The sequence below is a fragment of the Anguilla anguilla genome, chromosome 14 (genome assembly GCF_013347855.1).
Source record: "Anguilla anguilla isolate fAngAng1 chromosome 14, fAngAng1.pri, whole genome shotgun sequence".
Classification (NCBI taxonomy): domain Eukaryota; kingdom Metazoa; phylum Chordata; class Actinopteri; order Anguilliformes; family Anguillidae; genus Anguilla; species Anguilla anguilla.
The window spans coordinates 32,476,206-32,494,944 of NC_049214.1; the positions used below are offsets into that span (position 1 = coordinate 32,476,206).

Below are 18,739 nucleotides of genomic sequence, written 5' to 3' on the forward strand. Positions count from 1 at the left end.
CCAGCCTGCACTCCAGCGTCCTGCGGAACGACCCGGGGTCCCGCCGGTCCAGCAGCAGCACCATGCTGGAGGGGGGCGCCCTCGGGAAGCTGGATTTCGAGGTGTCCGACTTCTTCCTGTTCGGCTCTCCCCTGGGCCTGGTCCTCGCACTGAGGAAGACTGTTATTCCCACACTGGACGGTGAGCCTTCATCTTCAGAGAGAGAGAGAGAGAGAGACAAAGAGAGAGTGAGAGACAAAGAGAGAGAGAGAGAGAGAGAGAGAGAGAGAGAGAGAGACAAAGAGAGAGAGAGAGAGAGAGAGAGAGAGGGAAAGAATGTCAGACAGATTCTGACCAACTACACGCTCAGTGAAGCACTTTAACAGTTAAAGACGATAGACGCAAATAGTCATGGCTGCCCAAAAAGGAACGTTTATGTGGTCCCAGCAAGCCAGAAGTGGTGGAAACAGGGATGCACTTGCTCCTGGACTGCAAGAAATAATCTTAAATCAGAAAAAAGACCCACTTAGCCTGTTTAAATTAACTTTTGCAAGTCACTTTGTCTAAAAGCAGCTGCCAGATGACTGAATTGTAAAGTTGTAAAACCACAGGATGGAATAACCCAAGCAGACAGTCCGGTCAGGAGGAGACCCCCCGTGAAACAGCGCCCCCTGGTGTGCGTGCCCAGCTGCAGCGTATGAGCATGTAGACCAGTCTCTGTGGGAGCTGGGGCTCAGAATGCAGATGTGGTCCCGTCTCCCCAGGGCTCCACGCTGACATGAAAGAAGGGGGTCCCCACGTTAGAGGCGATCCGCTGTCCCTGAACGTCCATTTTGGGATGAACTCAGAGGAAAATAATAAAGCCCCTGAATCCCTGGTCGGAGGCATGCGTGCCAAAGTAAGCAAGCCTTTCCCACAGAGGAGGCGAAGGAGGAAGTACAGAGGAGCTGAGGAACCCTCCTGACGCTCTGAGAAGCATGAAAAGTGATTACGCACCCAAACTTAGAGCAAAAAACAAAACGAAAAGGAAATCTGTGGTCAAAGGGCAGTGTTCCCTTGGTTCAGACACTATTAGAAACAGCAGAATTGTTTTCTGTGCGGTTTTTTTCATTTTTAATTTCTTTTTCTACCTCTCTCTTTCTCTCTTTTGCGCTGACTCTTTTGACTGACTCGTATGCGTCTCAGACATACGGAAACGCAGGCAGAGCAGCAACAGGAAGGTGGATGTGTGAATGTGAGTGCGTGGGAGGTGCCGTTGTTTATGTCCCCTGGACGCAGAGCACCTCTGAGCTGTGTGTCTCCCCCTAGTGGCCCAGCTTCGCCCTGCGTGCCAGCAGGTGTACAACCTCTTCCACCCGGCCGACCCGTCCGCCTGCCGCCTGGAGCCCCTGCTGGAGAAGAAGTTCCACCTGCTGCCCCCCTTCAGCGTGCCCCGGTACCAGCGCTTCCCCCTGGGGGACGGGAACTCCGCCCTGCTGGGTGAGTCTGCTGGGGGAGGGTGTGTTAATGCCCCCCCCCCTCTCATACACACACACATACATGCACACACACATACACGCTCTCTCACAACACACACACACACGCATACTCGCACACACACGCTTATGCTCACACACATACACATACCACATACATAGCAGACACGCATACGCATGCGCACACACTCACACACGCACACACAGACAGATACACAGAGACACACGCACACATACCACAGACATACACGTGCACACACACACACACACACACACACACGCATACACACACATACACACACGCACACATACACACACATGCACACACACACACACACACACACACACATACACACACATACACACACATACCACAAACATACCACACACACACACACACACACAAACACGTACAGGTACACACTCACATACACACACACACACACACACACGCACACCTGAGACAGGTGGAGGTGGATGTGGGACATTTACAAAGAGGAATCACTTTAAACAGATACCTGACCAAAGGTCACTAAAGGCTACAGATCTTGTAAAAAAGTGGAATTATATAAAATAATCTGGTGATTATGATTTGTTGTGACATTTGGCTGCAGGAACCCTGCCTCTCTGTGTCTTAGATAGTTCAACCTAAAAGAGGCCAAAGTAATGTTTAGCGAACACACAGTATACAGTGTAGTTCATGTTTATCATGTGTCTGCATATTCCATGCTGCTGCAGTCGTGTTATTGTATTGGTGTTTGTTGATACATCTACATACTCTTGTGTGTAATATTTACTCATGCTTATCAGTTAGTGTTATGCATCTTTACCTTATTATGAGGATGAAAGAGCAGCCAAAGAATCAACTCTAAAGACCTCTGACCTGAGTCCCCTAACCATAACACCCCCCCCCCCCAATCTCATATTTCTCCATTTTTCTGTGGAATCGGAGATGTGTCTTATCTGATAGGGTTCTTGGGCTTTCCCTGCTGTTCAGGTTTTGTAATCTGTGTGGGTACATGTCTGTTCTTTGTCTATTTCTCATCCCAAATCTGTTCCGCCCCCGCCCCCTCCACACCCCCAATCTGCCCTGCCCTTCCTCCTCTGGTGCCCCGCCCCCTTACCCTGGTGCCCCCTCCCTCTTGCCCCCCACCCACCTGCCGGCGTCCAGTGGAGACGGTCCAGAACAACCCCCAGCTCCTGCTGGAGTGTGGGACGGCCCCCCCCCTGCGCTACCAGCAGGAGGGCATCTGCGAGACCTCCATCCCCGTCCCGGTCCTAAACTGGCAGGCCGCGCCCCTCTCCGCGGCCGAGAGTGTGTAGCCTCTCCTGTTTTTCACCCCCCCCAACCCCCGTTTGCCCCCCGAACCCCCCCATATCACACGTGTGTGTCTGTGTGTAGAGTCCCATGTGCCATGTGCCTTGTGCCCCCCCCCCCCCCACCACCACTTCCTGCCCTAATCCCACATGTCCCGGCAGAGATACGCGGGAATGATGCACCCCCAAACCCCACCTCCCCCCACCCTGGAACCCCCCCTGCCTGTTTCCTTGCTTCTCTCAGTTCTGGCGCTGGTTCTGTCCCGAGCAGGTTGGGGTCCCCTCGTCTGCGATTGTCAGCGGGGTGTTAAAGCGAAATCAAACAGAGTAACCTCTCCCCTTACCAAACTGATCATCAAATTCAAATCCAAATTCAAGTTGTAATCCAAGATGCTTTATTGGCAGGACATCAATTAAGAACAATATCACTGGTCAATATCACTCTTTTTTGAGTGATAGCCATTACCCCATAGCCATTGCCCGCCCCCCAGAGTTTCTGGAGAGGGGCTGTTGTGGCGTTTTTCGTGAAGGACCCGCGTCTGGACCCGTCAGAACCGCTCGCCCCTCGTCGCTCCACGACCCTGTAATCCCGCGTCCTCTCGCTCGCTCGCTCGGTCTGTCTGTGTTCACGGCTCCTCTGCCATGTATGAAGGCCTCATGTCACCGTTACTCAGATGTCACGGTTCTCTGGAGCTCAAACAGAAAGTCTGTGGCTCTTTCAGGATGGCACAGGGCCTGTGTCCAGCTCCATCTCGTCCACGAAAACTGTTAAAAGTGCAAAAAAGTAAGGCGTCATCGTAGAGATGAGCAACTAATTTCCTGCTTGTGTTTTCAAGCGAATAACTTAAACAGTAAAAATATGAGCTCTTAGCACGTGATTCAGAACACCATACATGTTTTATATCTGATATTCTTTATGAAAATGATAAGTCATTCTTTGTGGAACAATGACAACAAACGCCAAGTGTGGACCGACGTGTCTTCAGTGAAGATCCCGGGACCACCAGCACGCTTAGCCTACTCATCTGAAATGATTTCCTATTGAGTCACCAGCGAATGATTTTGTGTCCTGGGCAATACAATTCTGCATTTGGACTGTTGAGTTGTTTTTGCTGTTCTTCAGCCTGTGAGAGTATTTTCCTGGGGAAGGATGTGTGTAAGCCTGAACAAAAGCGTGTCCCTATGTGCTCTTGGTAGATCCAGGAACTGATCCAGAATCCAGCTAAGCAAACTCTTATCATTACCTCAAACCATTATGGCAATGAGATCCGACTGACCCTGGATCTGTGCTTCCACAGCATATCCCGTGTTTTGGGTTTGTGTGTGTGCACCCCCTGAGAGAGGTGCAGAGGTCCCCTGTGTAGAACACCGCCACGCGCCCCTGCACCGCCGCACGTGTTGAATTTGCACACCGCGCTCAGCGCGCCAACAAAAACCCGGGGAACCCGGCGCTGGGGAACACGCTAACCGCGGCATGCGGAGAGCGCCGCGCGGTCGGTGCAGACGCCGCCGGCGCGGTGTTGTACTCAGCGGGACCCTGTGACCCAGCGGTCCTGAACCCTGGTCCGGAGAGCCGCCGGGCTTTCTGGCTTCACCGAAACGCGGCTCTTAATCTCTCACTTAAAGCAGCGGCTGACTCGCCTCCCCTGCTTCCTTGCATCTGATTGGTCACTGATGTTGAGGAGGAAATGAGAGCCAGCAGCTCTGCCGCTCTGCAGGGCCAGGGTTCGGGACCGCGACTGTGACCATGCCTTCCCGCGCGGCTGGGGTGGGGAATCGGATCCGGGCGGGGCTTCGTGTCTCGCCAGCCCGAACCTCGTCCCATCATGCCCCACCCCCCCAGCCGTGATCCTCATCCTCCCACCCCACCTCTTCCTCCTCTCCCTCTCTCCCTCCGTCCCTCCCTCGCCCCCACTGTGGAGAGTGCGCCTGACGTGGTCTCCTTGTCTTGGCTCAATAGCGGACGTTATTCAGGCTCACGGCGGAGTCTTCCTGGACAGCTCCTTCCCCTCCTCCCCCGTGAGCGCCTCCCACACCCGGGGGCCGCGGCGGGCCAGCGAGGCCAGCATCGCCAGCCAGGTCTCCGGAATGGCCGACAGCTACACTGTGTCCAACATCGCCAACAGTAAGTTCAGCTACACTGTCTCTAACATCGCCAACAGTACGTTCAGCTACACTGTGTCCAACATCGCCAACAGTACGTTCAGCTACACTGTGTCCAACATCGCCAGCAGTAAGTTCAGCTACACTGTGTCCAACATCGCCAACAGTAAGTTCAGCTACACTGTCTCTAACATCGCCAACAGTACGTTCAGCTACACTGTGTCCAACATCGCCAACAGTACGTTCAGCTACACTGTGTCCAACATCGCCAGCAGTAAGTTCAGCTACACTGTCTCTAACATCGCCAACAGTACGTTCAGCTACACTGTGTCCAACATCGCCAACAGTACGTTCAGCTACACTGTGTCCAACATCGCCAGCAGTACGTTCAGCTACACTGTCTCTAACATCTCCAACAGTAAATTCAGCTACACTGTGTCCAACATCGCCAACAGTAAGTTCAGCTACACTGTGTCCAACATCGCCAACAGTACGTTCAGCTACACTGTGTCCAACATCGCCAACAGTACGTTCAGCTACACTGTCTCTAACATCGCCAACAGTACCTTCAGCTACACTGTCTCTAACATCTCCAACAGTACGTTCAGCTACACTGTCTCTAACATCTCCAACAGTACGTTCAGCTACACTGTCTCTAACATCGCCAGCAGTAAGTTCAGCTACACTGTCTCTAACATCTCCAACAGTAAGTTCAGCTACACTGTGTCTAACATCTCCAACAGTAAGTTCAGCTACACTGTGTCCAACATCTCCAACAGTAAGTTCAGCTACACTGTCTCTAACATCTCCAACAGTAAGTTCAGCTACACTGTCTCAAACATCTCCAACAGTAAGTTCAGCTACACTGTCTCTAACATCGCCAACAGTACGTTCAGCTACACACATAGTGTAAGACCCAGAGTGGGATTCATACTACACACATAGTGTAAGACCCAGAGTGGGATTCATACTACACACATAGTGTAAGACCCAGAGTGGGATTCATACTACACACATAGTGTAAGACCCAGAGTGGGATTCATACTACACACATAGTGTAAGACCCAGAGTGGGATTCATACTACACACATAGTGTAAGACCCAGAGTGGGATTCATACTACACACATAGTGTAAGACCCAGAGTGGGATTCATACTACACACGTAGTGTAAGACCCTGAGCGGGATTCATACTACACACATAGTGTAAGACCCAGAGCGGGATTCATACTACACACATAGTGCAAGACCCAGAATGGGATTCATACTACACACATAGTGTAAGACCCAGAGCGGGATTCATACTACACACATAGTGGCACAGTGGAAATCAGAATGGACGAATGTCAGTCAGGGGGTCCTACAGGTTGACCCAGACAGGGTATGTCCTTGTTCTGAGCCACTGTTTGTGCATGCGGTGTTTTTGGTGACTGTGGCTGCTGTATTGGACCCCTTTATGGGGACTTTTCTCAGCTTAGCATTAGAATGAAGGTCTCGCCAGTGAGTGGGTGAATAAAGGTCACTGCCAACTCTCGAGCCGCTTGGTCACTAAGAGAACGGACAAGAGGCAAGTCTCCTAGTTTGAAGACAGGAACTTTGCCACATTCTTTCATGGGTACCCTCTGCTTTTGATGGATTGAGTGTCAGTGCTGTTTCAAGTTGGAGTTGAATGGTTTACAGCAATATTTATGAGGTTCATTTCACTTTAAACTTTTTATTTACGGTTCAGTTATGTTTGGAAATGTAAGAAAAAGTTACATTTTTGAAAAAGTCTGATTGCCCATGTTCATTTGCAGGCTTAGCTCCCTGATAAAATATTTTATATTTAATTTAAGCTTCATTGGCACCATCTCTAATGTTTCCAGGTCGGCTGGGTACCTGCTGAACCTGGTAACATTTTTTAAAAATTAATTTCTCCTTGATTATTAATGCCTTTTAATTTCCCCCTCTTTTGTTCTCTGTTTTCTTTGTATTTTTGTTTGTTTGTTTTGTCTCATAGCACAAACATGCCAACTTAAAAATTCCAAAAAACTAAGCCTGCTGTCCCAGCTGGCACTGCCCTACAGTAAGTCTTCCTGTAGAAGCCCCTCCCCCAAGGCCCGCCGGAAAGCCGGGCAGAGCAGCGATTGGCTGGAAGAGGCGGGGGAGGCGGGCTGCTTGGATCAGATAGAAAAGAGCAGCTCGGTGGGCTCCGATTTCGGACTCGACCCCATCTCCAACCTGCCGTCCCCGGACCTGCAGCTGGATGCGGAGCAAGGTATTCCAGAGGGGCGTGGCCTGCTTTGGCCCTACCCCCCCTCCTTCTGACGCCACCCTCGCCTCCTTTTCCGGGGAGTCAGCTCTCCTTGTCTCCTCCCGGTGATCAAAAACGCGTCCTTTCTGCCGAATCGCCTCCCTTCTAAAACACTTCCTTCTGTGCAGTCTGTGCTCTGCTAACGCCAGTCATGTCTCTCTGTGAGCCCATTGTGTTGTGGTTCTGCTGAGTAACTCACCCCCAGGACCCTGCTTATCCACTGTAAAGGCCTGTTTGTGCATCTTGTGGACATTTGCTGGGACATCAGTAGTTTTACGCACAACACCTTGTGTAGTGTTGGTGTATTTTATGACAGCTCTTCATGAAAGTGCCTTGGATGAGAATGCAGGAAGTGTGTGTGTTCGATTGCCGTGGGCGGTGTGCTCGTGTTCGTAAACCGGTTGGCACACGGACGGACACGTTCAGGCACACGGTCTTCAGGCACAGACAGACCTGTAGTGCCCACCAGTACCATCTGAAATCTGAGATCTCCATGTCTGCATTTTTCCTGATGGCTCATTTTCTCAGGGTTTGTTCTTTACCTGCTTTCCTATTCTGAGCTCCTTCTTATGTGACCTTCAGTAAAGACCGCAGGGCCTTCAGTAAAGACCACGGGGCCTTCAGTAGAGACCACAGGGCCTTCAGTAAAGACCACAGGGCCTTCAGTAGAGACCACAGGGTCTTCAATGAAGACCACAGGGCCTTCAGTAAAGACTACAGGGCCTTTAGTAGAGACCACAGGGTCTTCAATAAAGACCACAGGGCCTTCAGTAAAGACCACACGGCCTTCAGTAAAGACCACAGGGCCTTCAGTAGAGACCACAGGGCCTTCAGTAAAGACCACAGGGCCTTCAGTAGAGACCACAGAGCCTTCAGTAGAGACCACATACCTTCAGTAGAGACCACAGGGCCTTCAGTAAAGACCACAGGGCCCTTAGTAGAGACCACAGGGCCTTCAATAAAGACCACAGGGCCTTCAGTAAAGACCACAGGGCCTTTAGTAGAGACCACAGGGCCTTCAATAAAGACCACAGGGCCTTCAGTAGAGACCACAGGGCATTCAGTAAGGACCACAGGGCCTTCAGTAGAGACCACAGGACCTTCAGTAAAGACCACACGGCCTTCAGTAGAGACCACAGGGCGTTCAGTAAGGACCACAGGGCCTTCAGTAGAGACCACATGGCCTTCAGTAAAGACCACAGAGCCTTCAATAAAGAACAGGGCGTTCAGTAAAGACCACAGAGCCTTCAGTAAAGACCACAGGGCCTTCAGTAAAGACCACATGGCCTTCAGTAAAGACCACAGAGCCTTCAGTAAGGACCACAGGGCCTTCAGTAGAGACCACAGGGCCTTCAGTAAGGACCACAGAGCCTTCAGTAAAGACCACAGGGCCTTCAGTAAAGACCACAGGGCCTTCAGTAAAGACCACAGAGCCTTCAGTAAAGACCACAGGGCCTTCAGTAAAGACCACAGGGCCTTCAGTAAAGACCACAGAGCCTTCAGTAAAGACCAGGGCCTTCAGTAAAGACCACAGGGCCTTCAGTAAAGAACAGGGCCTTCAGTAAAGACCACAGGGCCTTCAGTAAAGACCTCAGGGCCTTCAGTAAAGACCACAGAGCCTTCAGTAAGGACCGCCGGCCCTGTGAGAAGGTGCTTATTGCTATCATCTGACGGCAGAATGAGCCAAGTACACATCTGACGACCCTGGCACAACCAGAATTTTTTCTCATCTGCACTGAAGCATCCTGTGTGTTTTCCTCCTTCTTTTTTTTACTGTTTCATGGTCTCTTGAAGAAAGAAGAAATGGAAACCAATCACACTACTTTTTTTTGGCAAACAGTAGAATGGAGAACGATTGCATCAGTGCCACACTCTTTCCACAGGTCCTCGTCAGTATCCATCGTTCAGCCCAGCTCATCCATTCATCAGCTAACCAAGTCATCCGCCGCTTCACCACCTGCCTACCTCCACCACCTGCCTACCTCCACCTCTTACACTTGCGTGTGCTTTACTGTCTATCAGGTCTGGCGCCCTCTTTAGGCCACAGTGCCAAACTGCAGTTTGGATGGTGAGGAGCAGCCCTGGTTTGTCCTGGACTGTGACTTGAGGCTGTCGTCTCTGTCTCTGCCCAGTGGGGGGCCTCTGGAGTCTTAGCAAAGAAGGATAGAGTAACCGTCGGGTGGCCGTCCAGGCTGCCTGTCTGGTCCCAGGGTGTGTGTGTGTGTGTTACTGGCAGTGCATTGTGGGACAGGTTGGATATCGAGGCTGACTCTCGTGTCTCGCCTCTCGCAGTTGCGGCTCGTTGGTGGGGCACCAAGCGCATGGACTTCGCCCTGTACTGCCCGGATGCGCTGACCGCCTTCCCCACCATCGCCCTGCCCCACCTCTTCCACGCCTCCTACTGGGAGTCCACCGACGTGGTGTCCTTCCTGCTCCGACAGGTAAACTCCCTGCTCCCTGCCCCCCCCCCCCACACCACCGTGGTGTCCTTCACAATAGAATAGCCAGTGTTGATAAAACTCTGACAGAGTACATAAGAGTCCAACAGGGACCATATGTAATCTGTAAGAGTTGATTTAACGCTGAGTATTTTACTGTGTTCCTGACTGGCTGACTGACTGGTAAACCACACCCACAAATTAAAGACATGCATAGCCGCGTTTCCACCGCAGGAACTATACCCCGGAACTAGGAACCTTTTGAGGAACTCAGTGCGTTTCCACCGCAGGAACTAGGGTCTAAATTTAGTTCTGGGGGCTTTGTTTTACCCCCCAAAACGTTCCTGCTCGGGGGGTAGTACTTTCCGAAAGTACAGGAACCTTTTGGGTGGAGCTTGCAGCGCTGAACTTTTCTGATTGGTCGAGTACTCGTAGCATTTGTGTTGTATTTATTTTCCGCCATTACCCGCCATGTTTGAAAATATGCAGCGGCAAACCAATTTATTTTCATAATAACTTAAAATCAAACTTGTATGTTATGCGGCACAGTAGCCTACTTTTGGTTATAGCCTGTCAACGTCTTGGAATTATAACGTGTGCTCTTCTGTTCTTTTCTTGCTTTAGTATTCGTTTTATAAAATGCTAAGCATTCGTGCTGGGACAGCATATTACGTAGGCTACCAAAACATTCAAACGGATTAATTCGGTTGCTGAATATTTTCTTCCGGATTTTCTTTGTTAGCCCGTTGTAATTGACTCAAAACGTTTGATACAGTTATGTGAGGTATGCGGTAGTTCTGCATAATTAACATTGGTGATACAGTACAAGCAAACTGGAAATCACCTTCCGCACTTTTTATCCGGGTAAAATAACAGGTTAATTCTAGTAATCTTCCCTTTAGCTTTTTCAGACTGCCGTAATTTTACTCAATTTTACTGCCATTTTTCAATTCCACGAAAAGACCAGGAAGACTATGGACTCATTTATGGTGCATGGTTCGCATCTGGAGGGCACACTTCGCTGCTCGGCTAGCAGTAACTTCGAAGGAAAGCAAACGGTGGCTGTACCACTACTAATTTACATTTTCACGCAAGTCCGAGTTTTCGTTCTATTCTTGTCATTTTGCGATTAGCCTATATGGAATTGACGACGAGAAAGTAATAAAACAGCAAATTGTTTACAACGTGTGCATGTTTTCTGCTGTTAATTAATGTGTTTGAGAGGATATATGAAAATCAATAAATACAAAAGTAACCATATATAGTCATTGTTGGTAACCCGTTGTATATATATGTGGAATAAACCCCTCCGGGCTGTCCCGGTTATTAGAAAATAATGTAGGCTACTTCGGTGGTAGTATGGGGTTACAGAAGAAATCATATGACAGATGGACCGACGACAACGTCAGTGGGCTAATTTGCCTAATCTTCACGGTACTTTAGACCCCGGTGGAAACGCAAACAACCATTGGCTGAAGGAACCTTTTAGTTCCTGGTAAAGTAGTTCCTGGGACTGAAAGTTCCGGGTAATTTTGGTGGAAACGCGGCTCATGTTAGATGCACTCCTGCAGTTGCCCTTGACCAAGGCACTGGCCTCAGAACTGGAGTTGGTCCCCGGGCGCTGCACAGTGGCTGCCCACTGCTCCTAAGTAACTAGGATGGGTCAAAATGCAGAGGACAAATTACCCCACAGGGTTCAATCAAGTATATCTATCTATCTATCTATTAGCGGCAACCCTCACCCAGACCTGCATTTATTTTAACACTTTAAACAGGAAAGGCTGTTTTTTTTTTTTTGAACCACTGTTTTTATATGAAATATATCTTTTAAACTGTGAGTACAATTTCTGCGTGTCATTTAATACACAATTAGTAAGGGGGTGAAGAGTCAGAAACAGTATTTGTGTCAGCCGTTTTCATGTCTGAGGAGCTAGCAGAATTCTTTCTGGGTAGTAATGATTTGGCTTAATGTCCCCCCCTCCCCGGTTTAGGTGATGAGGCACGAGAACTCAAGCATCCTGGAGCTGGATGGGAAGGAGGTGTCCGAGTTCACCCCTTCCAAGCCGCGCGAGAAGTGGCTGAGGAAGAGGACTCACGTCAAGATAAGGGTGAGTCCTCACTTGTGGACCCACAAGCAGTCTTGATCACATTCTTTAAATTGCATAATGAGAACACGTGTGTGTGTGCGTGTGTGTGTGTGTGTGTGTGCCCATGCCGTGCGTGTGTGTCTGTGTGTATGTGTGTGTTTATATACGTGTGTGTGTGCCCATGCGGTGTGTCTGTGTGTGTCTGTGTGTATGTGTGTGTTTATATACGTGTGTGTGCCCATGCCGTGTGTCTGTGTGCGCAGAATGTAACAGCCAATCACCGGGTGAACGACGCGGTGTTCACGGAGGACGGGCCGCAGGCGGTGGTGGGGCGCTTCATGTACGGGCCGCTGGACATGGTCACCCTGACGGGGGAGAAGGTGAGGGACAGCCAGACCTCACAGCCGCATCTCAAACACATATAGACCCTTATATTACATTACAGACTATTATATTACATACTGATGAAGGCAGTAATGCCGAAACGCGTCAGCGTTATCCTGATGTGCGCTTAAAATAAATACTAAAAAGTAAGGAATCTGTATTTTTTCATTATTTTTGGATGTGCTACCTCACTCATGTTTATGAGTTGTTTTATCAATTATACCTTATTATTCGCCTCTCTCTCCAGAGCAGGCATCCAGACCACACAGGCTCACACTTCCAGCCCAGTAGCTATGACTTCAGCTATGACGTGTAATACAAAAGTACTTATGAATACATACAAACCTTTTACAACATAGCTTTGTCACATTAGAAAGTACTGCACTTGGCAAACTCTATGGAACACTGTACCTACGTGCACTATAAACCGGACAAGTATTGAAATTGCAACTGAATTCCGCTTAAGAATGCCTGCTAAGTGATAATAATCAAATATATATATATATATGTAGCATAATATATGTGCTGAGCGCTGTATTTATGCACATTTCTGTTTCCTCTCCAAGGTGGACGTCCACATCATGACTCAGCCCCCCTCGGGCGAGTGGGTGTACTTCGACACGGAGCTGACCAATAGCAGCGGCCGAATATCCTACTCCATCCCAGAGGACAAGCGGCTGGGCATCGGGGTGTACCCGGTCAAGCTGGTGGTCAGGTGCGGCTTCTGCAGACTGCACACGGCTTAACACGAGTCACGTGTGCACAGTACATTTACACGGACCGCACGCACGAGTCACGTGTGCACAGTACATTTACACGGACCGCATGCACGAGTCACGTGTGCACAGTACATTTACACGGACCGCATGCACGAGTCACGTGTGCACAGTACATTTACACGGACCGCATGCACGAGTCACGTGTGCACAGTACATTTACACGGACCGCATGCGTGAGTCACGTGTGCACAGTACATTTACACGGACCGCATGCGTGAGTCACGTGTGCACAGTACATTTACACGGACCGCATGCACGAGTCACGTGTGCACAGTACATTTACACGGACCGCATGCACGAGTCACGTGTGCACAGTACATTTACACGGACCGCATGCACGAGTCACGTGTGCACAGTACATTTACACGGACCGCATGCGTGAGTCACGTGTGCACAGTACATTTACACGGACCGCATGCGTGAGTCACGTGTGCACAGTACATTTACACGGACCGCATGCGTGAGTCACGTGTGCACAGTACATTTACACGGACCGCATGCACGAGTCACGTGTGCACAGTACATTTACACGGACCGCATGCACGAGTCACGTGTGCACAGTACATTTACACGGACCGCATGCACGAGTCACGTGTGCACAGTACATTTACACGGACCGCATGCACGAGTCACGTGTGCACAGTACATTTACACGGACCGCATGCACGAGTCACGTGTGCACAGTACATTTACACGGACCGCATGCACGAGTCACGTGTGCACAGTACATTTACACGGACCGCATGCACGAGTCACGTGTGCACAGTACATTTACACGGACCGCATGCACGAGTCACGTGTGCACAGTACATTTACACGGACCGCATGCACGAGTCACGTGTGCACAGTACATTTACACGGACCGCATGCACGAGTCACGTGTGCACAGTACATTTACACGGACCGCATGCGCGAGTCACGTGTGCACAGTACATTTACACGGACCGCATGCGCGAGTCACGTGTGCACAGTACATTTACACGGACCGCATGCGCGAGTCACGTGTGCACAGTACATTTACACGGACCGCATGCACGAGTCACGTGTGCACAGTACATTTACACGGACCGCATGCACGAGTCACGTGTGCACAGTACATTTACACGGACCGCATGCACGAGTCACGTGTGCACAGTACATTTACACGGACCGCATGCACGAGTCACGTGTGCACAGTACATTTACACGGACCGCATGCACGAGTCACGTGTGCACAGTACATTTACACGGACCGCATGCACGAGTCACGTGTGCACAGTACATTTACACGGACCGCATGCACGAGTCACGTGTGCACAGTACATTTACACGGACCGCATGCATGAGTCACATACATACTGACATCCCCCTCTCTCTCTCTTTCTTTCATTTTCTCACACAGGGGAGACCACACCTTTGCGGACAGTTACCTGACGGTGTTGCCGTGGGGGACGGAGTTTGTGGTGTTCAGCATCGACGGCTCGTTCGCCGCCAGCGTCTCCATCATGGGGAGCGACCCGAAGGTCCGAGCCGGAGCCGTGGATGTGGTCAGGTCAGTAACCCCGCCCCCTGCCAGCCCCTCCCCTCTCATTGGTCACTGGTGCTACGTGAGAGCCCTGGTAGACTGGATTTGCCAACAAGGAAATGGTTCAGCTTCTGGAAGTAAAAACGTCTGAAGTGAAAGAGAGGTGTGTAATTACTACACAGAGAACATGAGGATCGTTCCTCATTCACTTCAATATGCTCACTGGTATGAAATACAGGAAGGTAATATTTTGAAAGGGCAGCATACATGTATTTTTAAAAAGTAGTATATGAATTTGAACTAATGGACGGGAGGCATAGATATTGTAATAACTGTAAAAGTAAATAGCTATTAGATAAACATTTTCTTAAATAATAGAACATATTATTGTAATGAATGTTTTTACAAAATATTTACATCTATATAGTTCATTGACAGTGAGTGTTGGGTGGTTTGGTTATTTACTATCCTCTCTGTCTCTCTGTCTCTCTCTCTCTCTGTCTGTCTCTCTCTCCCCCCCCCCTCCCCACCCCCAGGCACTGGCAGGATTTGGGCTATCTGATAGTGTATGTGACGGGCCGGCCGGACATGCAGAAGCAGCGTGTGGTGGCCTGGCTCTCTCAGCACAACTTCCCCCACGGCATCGTGTCCTTCTGCGACGGGCTGGTGCACGACCCGCTGCGCCACAAGGCCAACTTCCTCAAGGCCCTCATCCAAGAGGTGGGGGTGGGCGGGGCCTCGGGGAGGGCGGGGTCTGGCTGGGCGGAGACCTTGGGGAGGGGCGGGGTCTGGGTGGGCGGAGTCTGGGGTGGGCAGGGTTTGGGGTGGGTGGAGTCTGGTCATACTAACAAAAGCCTGTACCCACACCAGTCCGTTTGGGATAAGATTAGACACCCCTGCTTTAGGACTTTAATGTACACTTAAGCCCTTGTTTTTGTGTTTAAAAATGACCCTCAAACCAGTGGTGCTCCTGCAGATCAAAATCTCAAACATTCACTTCCTAAAAGGCCAATTCATACATGGTCACAGACTTGACTGCATCTGATTCTAAACACTGCTTCATCATCGCAAGTCTTCTTCACTTTTATTCCCGGTTTTACTGACTAATTAGCTCAATATGTTTGAACGCAAAATTTCCCAGTTTTGCAAAAAAAAAATCTAAATACTTGTATGTGATGATCTGTATGCTAGTGTGCCTAGCCTTAGGGAGCTATAGGGGTGCTTTACAGTAACTTATAGCCAGTATTAAAGGCAGCCTGTAAATTTGGGCTGCCAGCCAGATCTGTAAGTGGCTGTGTTGGGTGAAGTTGTAATTTTTACAGTTTTGCAGGAACTGGATGAGAACAGATCTGCTAAGCGACAGAAAGATGGACATGCAGGTTTTATTTAGGAGTATCGTGGCCGAAAGTGGGCGGAGCAGTAACTAACCCCTCCCCCTCATCCTCCCCATCCCTTCAGGCGCACATGAAGATTTTCGCGGCGTACGGGTCCACTAAAGACATTTCGGTGTACACCGCCATCGGTCTGCCCCCCTCGCAAATCTACATCGTGGGCCGGCCCACCAAGAAGCACCAGTGCCAGGTACTTCCCCCCAACCCCCCCTCCCCCTCATCCACCACCTCCCCAGCCCGCGTGGCATCTGGACAATAAGAGAACTGGCAAATGCTCAAATCCACACTACCCCCCTGTCTTTCCCCTGTCTTTACCTTCTCTTTTTCCTTTTCTCTTTCCCTTTCTTTTCTCTCCCTTTTCTTCTCTCTCTACTTCTCCCTCTCTCTTCTCTCCCCCTATCTCTCTCTCTCCCCCTCCCTCTCTCCCCCTCTCCCCCCCTCCCCCTCTCCCCCTCTCCCCCTCTCTCCTCCCTCTCCCCCTCCCCCTCTCCCCCTCTCTCTGTCCCTCCCCCCTTCCCCCTCTCTCTCTCCCCCTCTCCCCCTCTCTCTGTCCCTCCCCCCTTCCCCCTCTCTCAGTTTATCACAGACGGGTACGCGTCCCACCTGTCCCAGCTGGAGTACAGCCACCGCTCGGGTCCGGCCAAGACCAGCAGCAGCAGCCGCATGGTCCTGCGCAAGGGCAGCTTCGGCCTGGGCACCAACGCCGACTTCCTGCGCAAGAGGAACCACCTGCTGCGCACCATCTCCTCGCAGCCGGGGCCCAGCTCGCCCACGGGGGGCCCCGCCCTCGGCCCCGCCCCCGGCCACGCCCACGCCCGGCCCGAGCGCACGCAGAGCCAGTCGGAGAGCGAGCGGGACCGGGCCGAGCGCTGCCAGCGCAGCATGAGCGTCGCCGCCAGCTGCTGGGGCCGCGGGGGCGCCGGCGGCAAGCTGGAGCCCGGGGCCCTCAGCCCCAAGTAGGCCCCGCCCCCCACCCCGCGTATCCTCGGCAACGGGGCCGAAGAGGAGGAGGAGGAGGAGGAGGTAGGAGGGGCGGGCAGTGTGGGAGGTGTTGGCTCCGCCCCCTCAAAGCCAGAGACGAAAGGTAGGGAGAGGAGGAGGAGGAGGAGGAGGGAGAGGATGAGGAGGAAGAGGATAGAAGAGCGCCCATGAGAACAAACATACGGTGCTACAAACCTCATCTTTTAAAAAAAACACCTGATTTAAAAACATGGTTTCATCCATGGCTTTTACCCACTGAGGGTCGCTGGAGTACAACCTCTCACACCTCTCAGAGCCACCCCCCCGTCCCCCCACCCGAACCTCCGCCCCCCCAAATACATTTTTAAAACATTTTAAAAGCTCTTAAGGAAAAGTGAACTAATCCAAGCCTTAACAATGCCGCGGTGGTTGTGTCGCTGCAGGGGAGGCGGCAGGGGGACGCTGCGGCTGTTTTTACTGTTTCTCCTGCAGGTGAGAGGACTGTACCTGTAAATATGTGCCTCCTTTGCCCCTGGGCTGTGCAGAAGGGCGGGGCCGGGGCGGGGCCCGAGCTGGACTGGGCGGGGCAGGGCGTGGCAGACTGTTTCTTCACCATCGTTTTGTTTCTCGCCGGTTATTTCTGCTGCTCTGAGCTGCACCTCGCAGCAAGGCCCGCCCCCTGCCCCTCCCCCCCTTCACCCGCCCTCCCCATCGTCCCCCTGCCCCTCCCCCCTGACCCCCCCAGCCCCCAGCCCCTCCCCCCCGGGCCTTGCTGTACAGTAGCATACGGCAATAACGAGCCTCACGTACGTTCACAAATGGAACACAGATTTTTCCAGCATGGCCTGCCGGTCACCAGGGGCCTTATCTTCTGTTCCGGATTTTATTTCATTTAATTTTACTTTCAATTTTTTAAACATTCTGGTTTTTTTCCCCCAAAGATTAAGACTGAAATGACATTCATTGATCTGGGACTTAATCTGGGGTCAACTCGTTTAAATCGCTTTCAAATGTACAGATGTAAAAATGTGACACAATTCTGAAACGTGCACAATTCTCTAACATGGCAACAATCCCTTTATCTGGCTGTTTTGCATGCATTACCTCTGAATCTCTTGTGGTGGATCTCGAATCCGAATCTTACAGTGGATCACGAATCCGAATCTTATGGTGGATGGTGAATCTGAATCTTATGGTGGATCATGAATCCGAATCTTATAGAGGATTATGTATGTGAATCTTATGGTGGATGACGAATGTGAATCTTATGGTGGGTGATGAATTTGAATCTTATGGTGGTTCACGAATGTGAATCTAATGGTGGATGACGTATCTGAGTCTTATTGTGGATCACAAATGTGAATCTAATGGTGGATGACGTATCTGAGTCTTATGGTGGATCACAAATGTGAATCTAATGGTTGATGACGTATCTGAATCTTATGTTGGATCACAAATGTGAATCTGGTGGTGGATCACGCAGCTCCTGTCCTTCACCGACTCCTCGAGCCGCCTGCCAGTTTGGCACAAGGTTGGAGAACCCCTCAGCCTCTTCTCTCCTGGCGTAGACTGTCTGCACTCCTCTCCTGAGAGAGGAAATCCACCTTTTTTTCACGTCATTGGTGGTATTCTCTGCTCCCTCTTTCTTGCATGATGGATGGAGCTAAAGAAAGAAAGAGGAAGAAGGGAGGAAGACAGGAGTGGCTGTGAAGATCCGGGGGGGAGGGATTTAAATATTTTGGGGGAGGGGTTTGGGGTTGGTGTCTGGCCTCTGGATGACCATTGTAAAAACAAAAATTTTAATGTAAAAATCCATGCCGAACTCCACCCTCCAACCTTAGCACCCCCTTGTGGTAGCACCAAGCAAATGCAGTATAATTAATTATGTAGTGTAGACTTGGGGAAAAAAAAACGACACAACCTTGACCAATCGCCAAAATCATTTTCAGAAAAGCTGTAGTAGCTGAACTGTATAACCTCATTGTTTTTGCACTAAGTTTATAGTGGAGGATCTCGTTACCATCTCATGT

The 18,739-nt window shown here is 50.6% G+C and overlaps 1 protein-coding gene across 5 annotated transcripts in view; it reads left to right on the forward strand.

Annotated features, from left to right (window-relative positions):
- LOC118213076 (membrane-associated phosphatidylinositol transfer protein 2-like) overlaps positions 1-16,935 on the forward strand; it is a 45,493-nt gene extending 28,558 nt beyond the window's left edge. For 2 of the 5 annotated variants that reach the window (XM_035391730.1, XM_035391726.1), the window contains exons 13-25: positions 5-180; positions 1,288-1,458; positions 2,626-2,769; positions 4,732-4,896; positions 6,873-7,130; positions 9,459-9,607; positions 11,596-11,712; positions 11,955-12,071; positions 12,642-12,790; positions 14,236-14,385; positions 14,895-15,078; positions 15,817-15,939; positions 16,326-16,935. In XM_035391730.1, coding sequence (XP_035247621.1) covers positions 5-180; positions 1,288-1,458; positions 2,626-2,769; positions 4,732-4,896; positions 6,873-7,130; positions 9,459-9,607; positions 11,596-11,712; positions 11,955-12,071; positions 12,642-12,790; positions 14,236-14,385; positions 14,895-15,078; positions 15,817-15,939; positions 16,326-16,709 — 2,287 coding nt within the window. In that variant the 3' untranslated portion in view covers positions 16,710-16,935. The remainder of the gene's footprint in view (positions 1-4; positions 181-1,287; positions 1,459-2,625; positions 2,770-4,731; positions 4,897-6,872; positions 7,131-9,458; positions 9,608-11,595; positions 11,713-11,954; positions 12,072-12,641; positions 12,791-14,235; positions 14,386-14,894; positions 15,079-15,816; positions 15,940-16,325) is intronic. The other 3 variants (XM_035391728.1, XM_035391727.1, XM_035391729.1) reach the window with 3 other exon arrangements.
- The last annotated feature ends 1,804 nt before the right edge of the window (positions 16,936-18,739 follow it).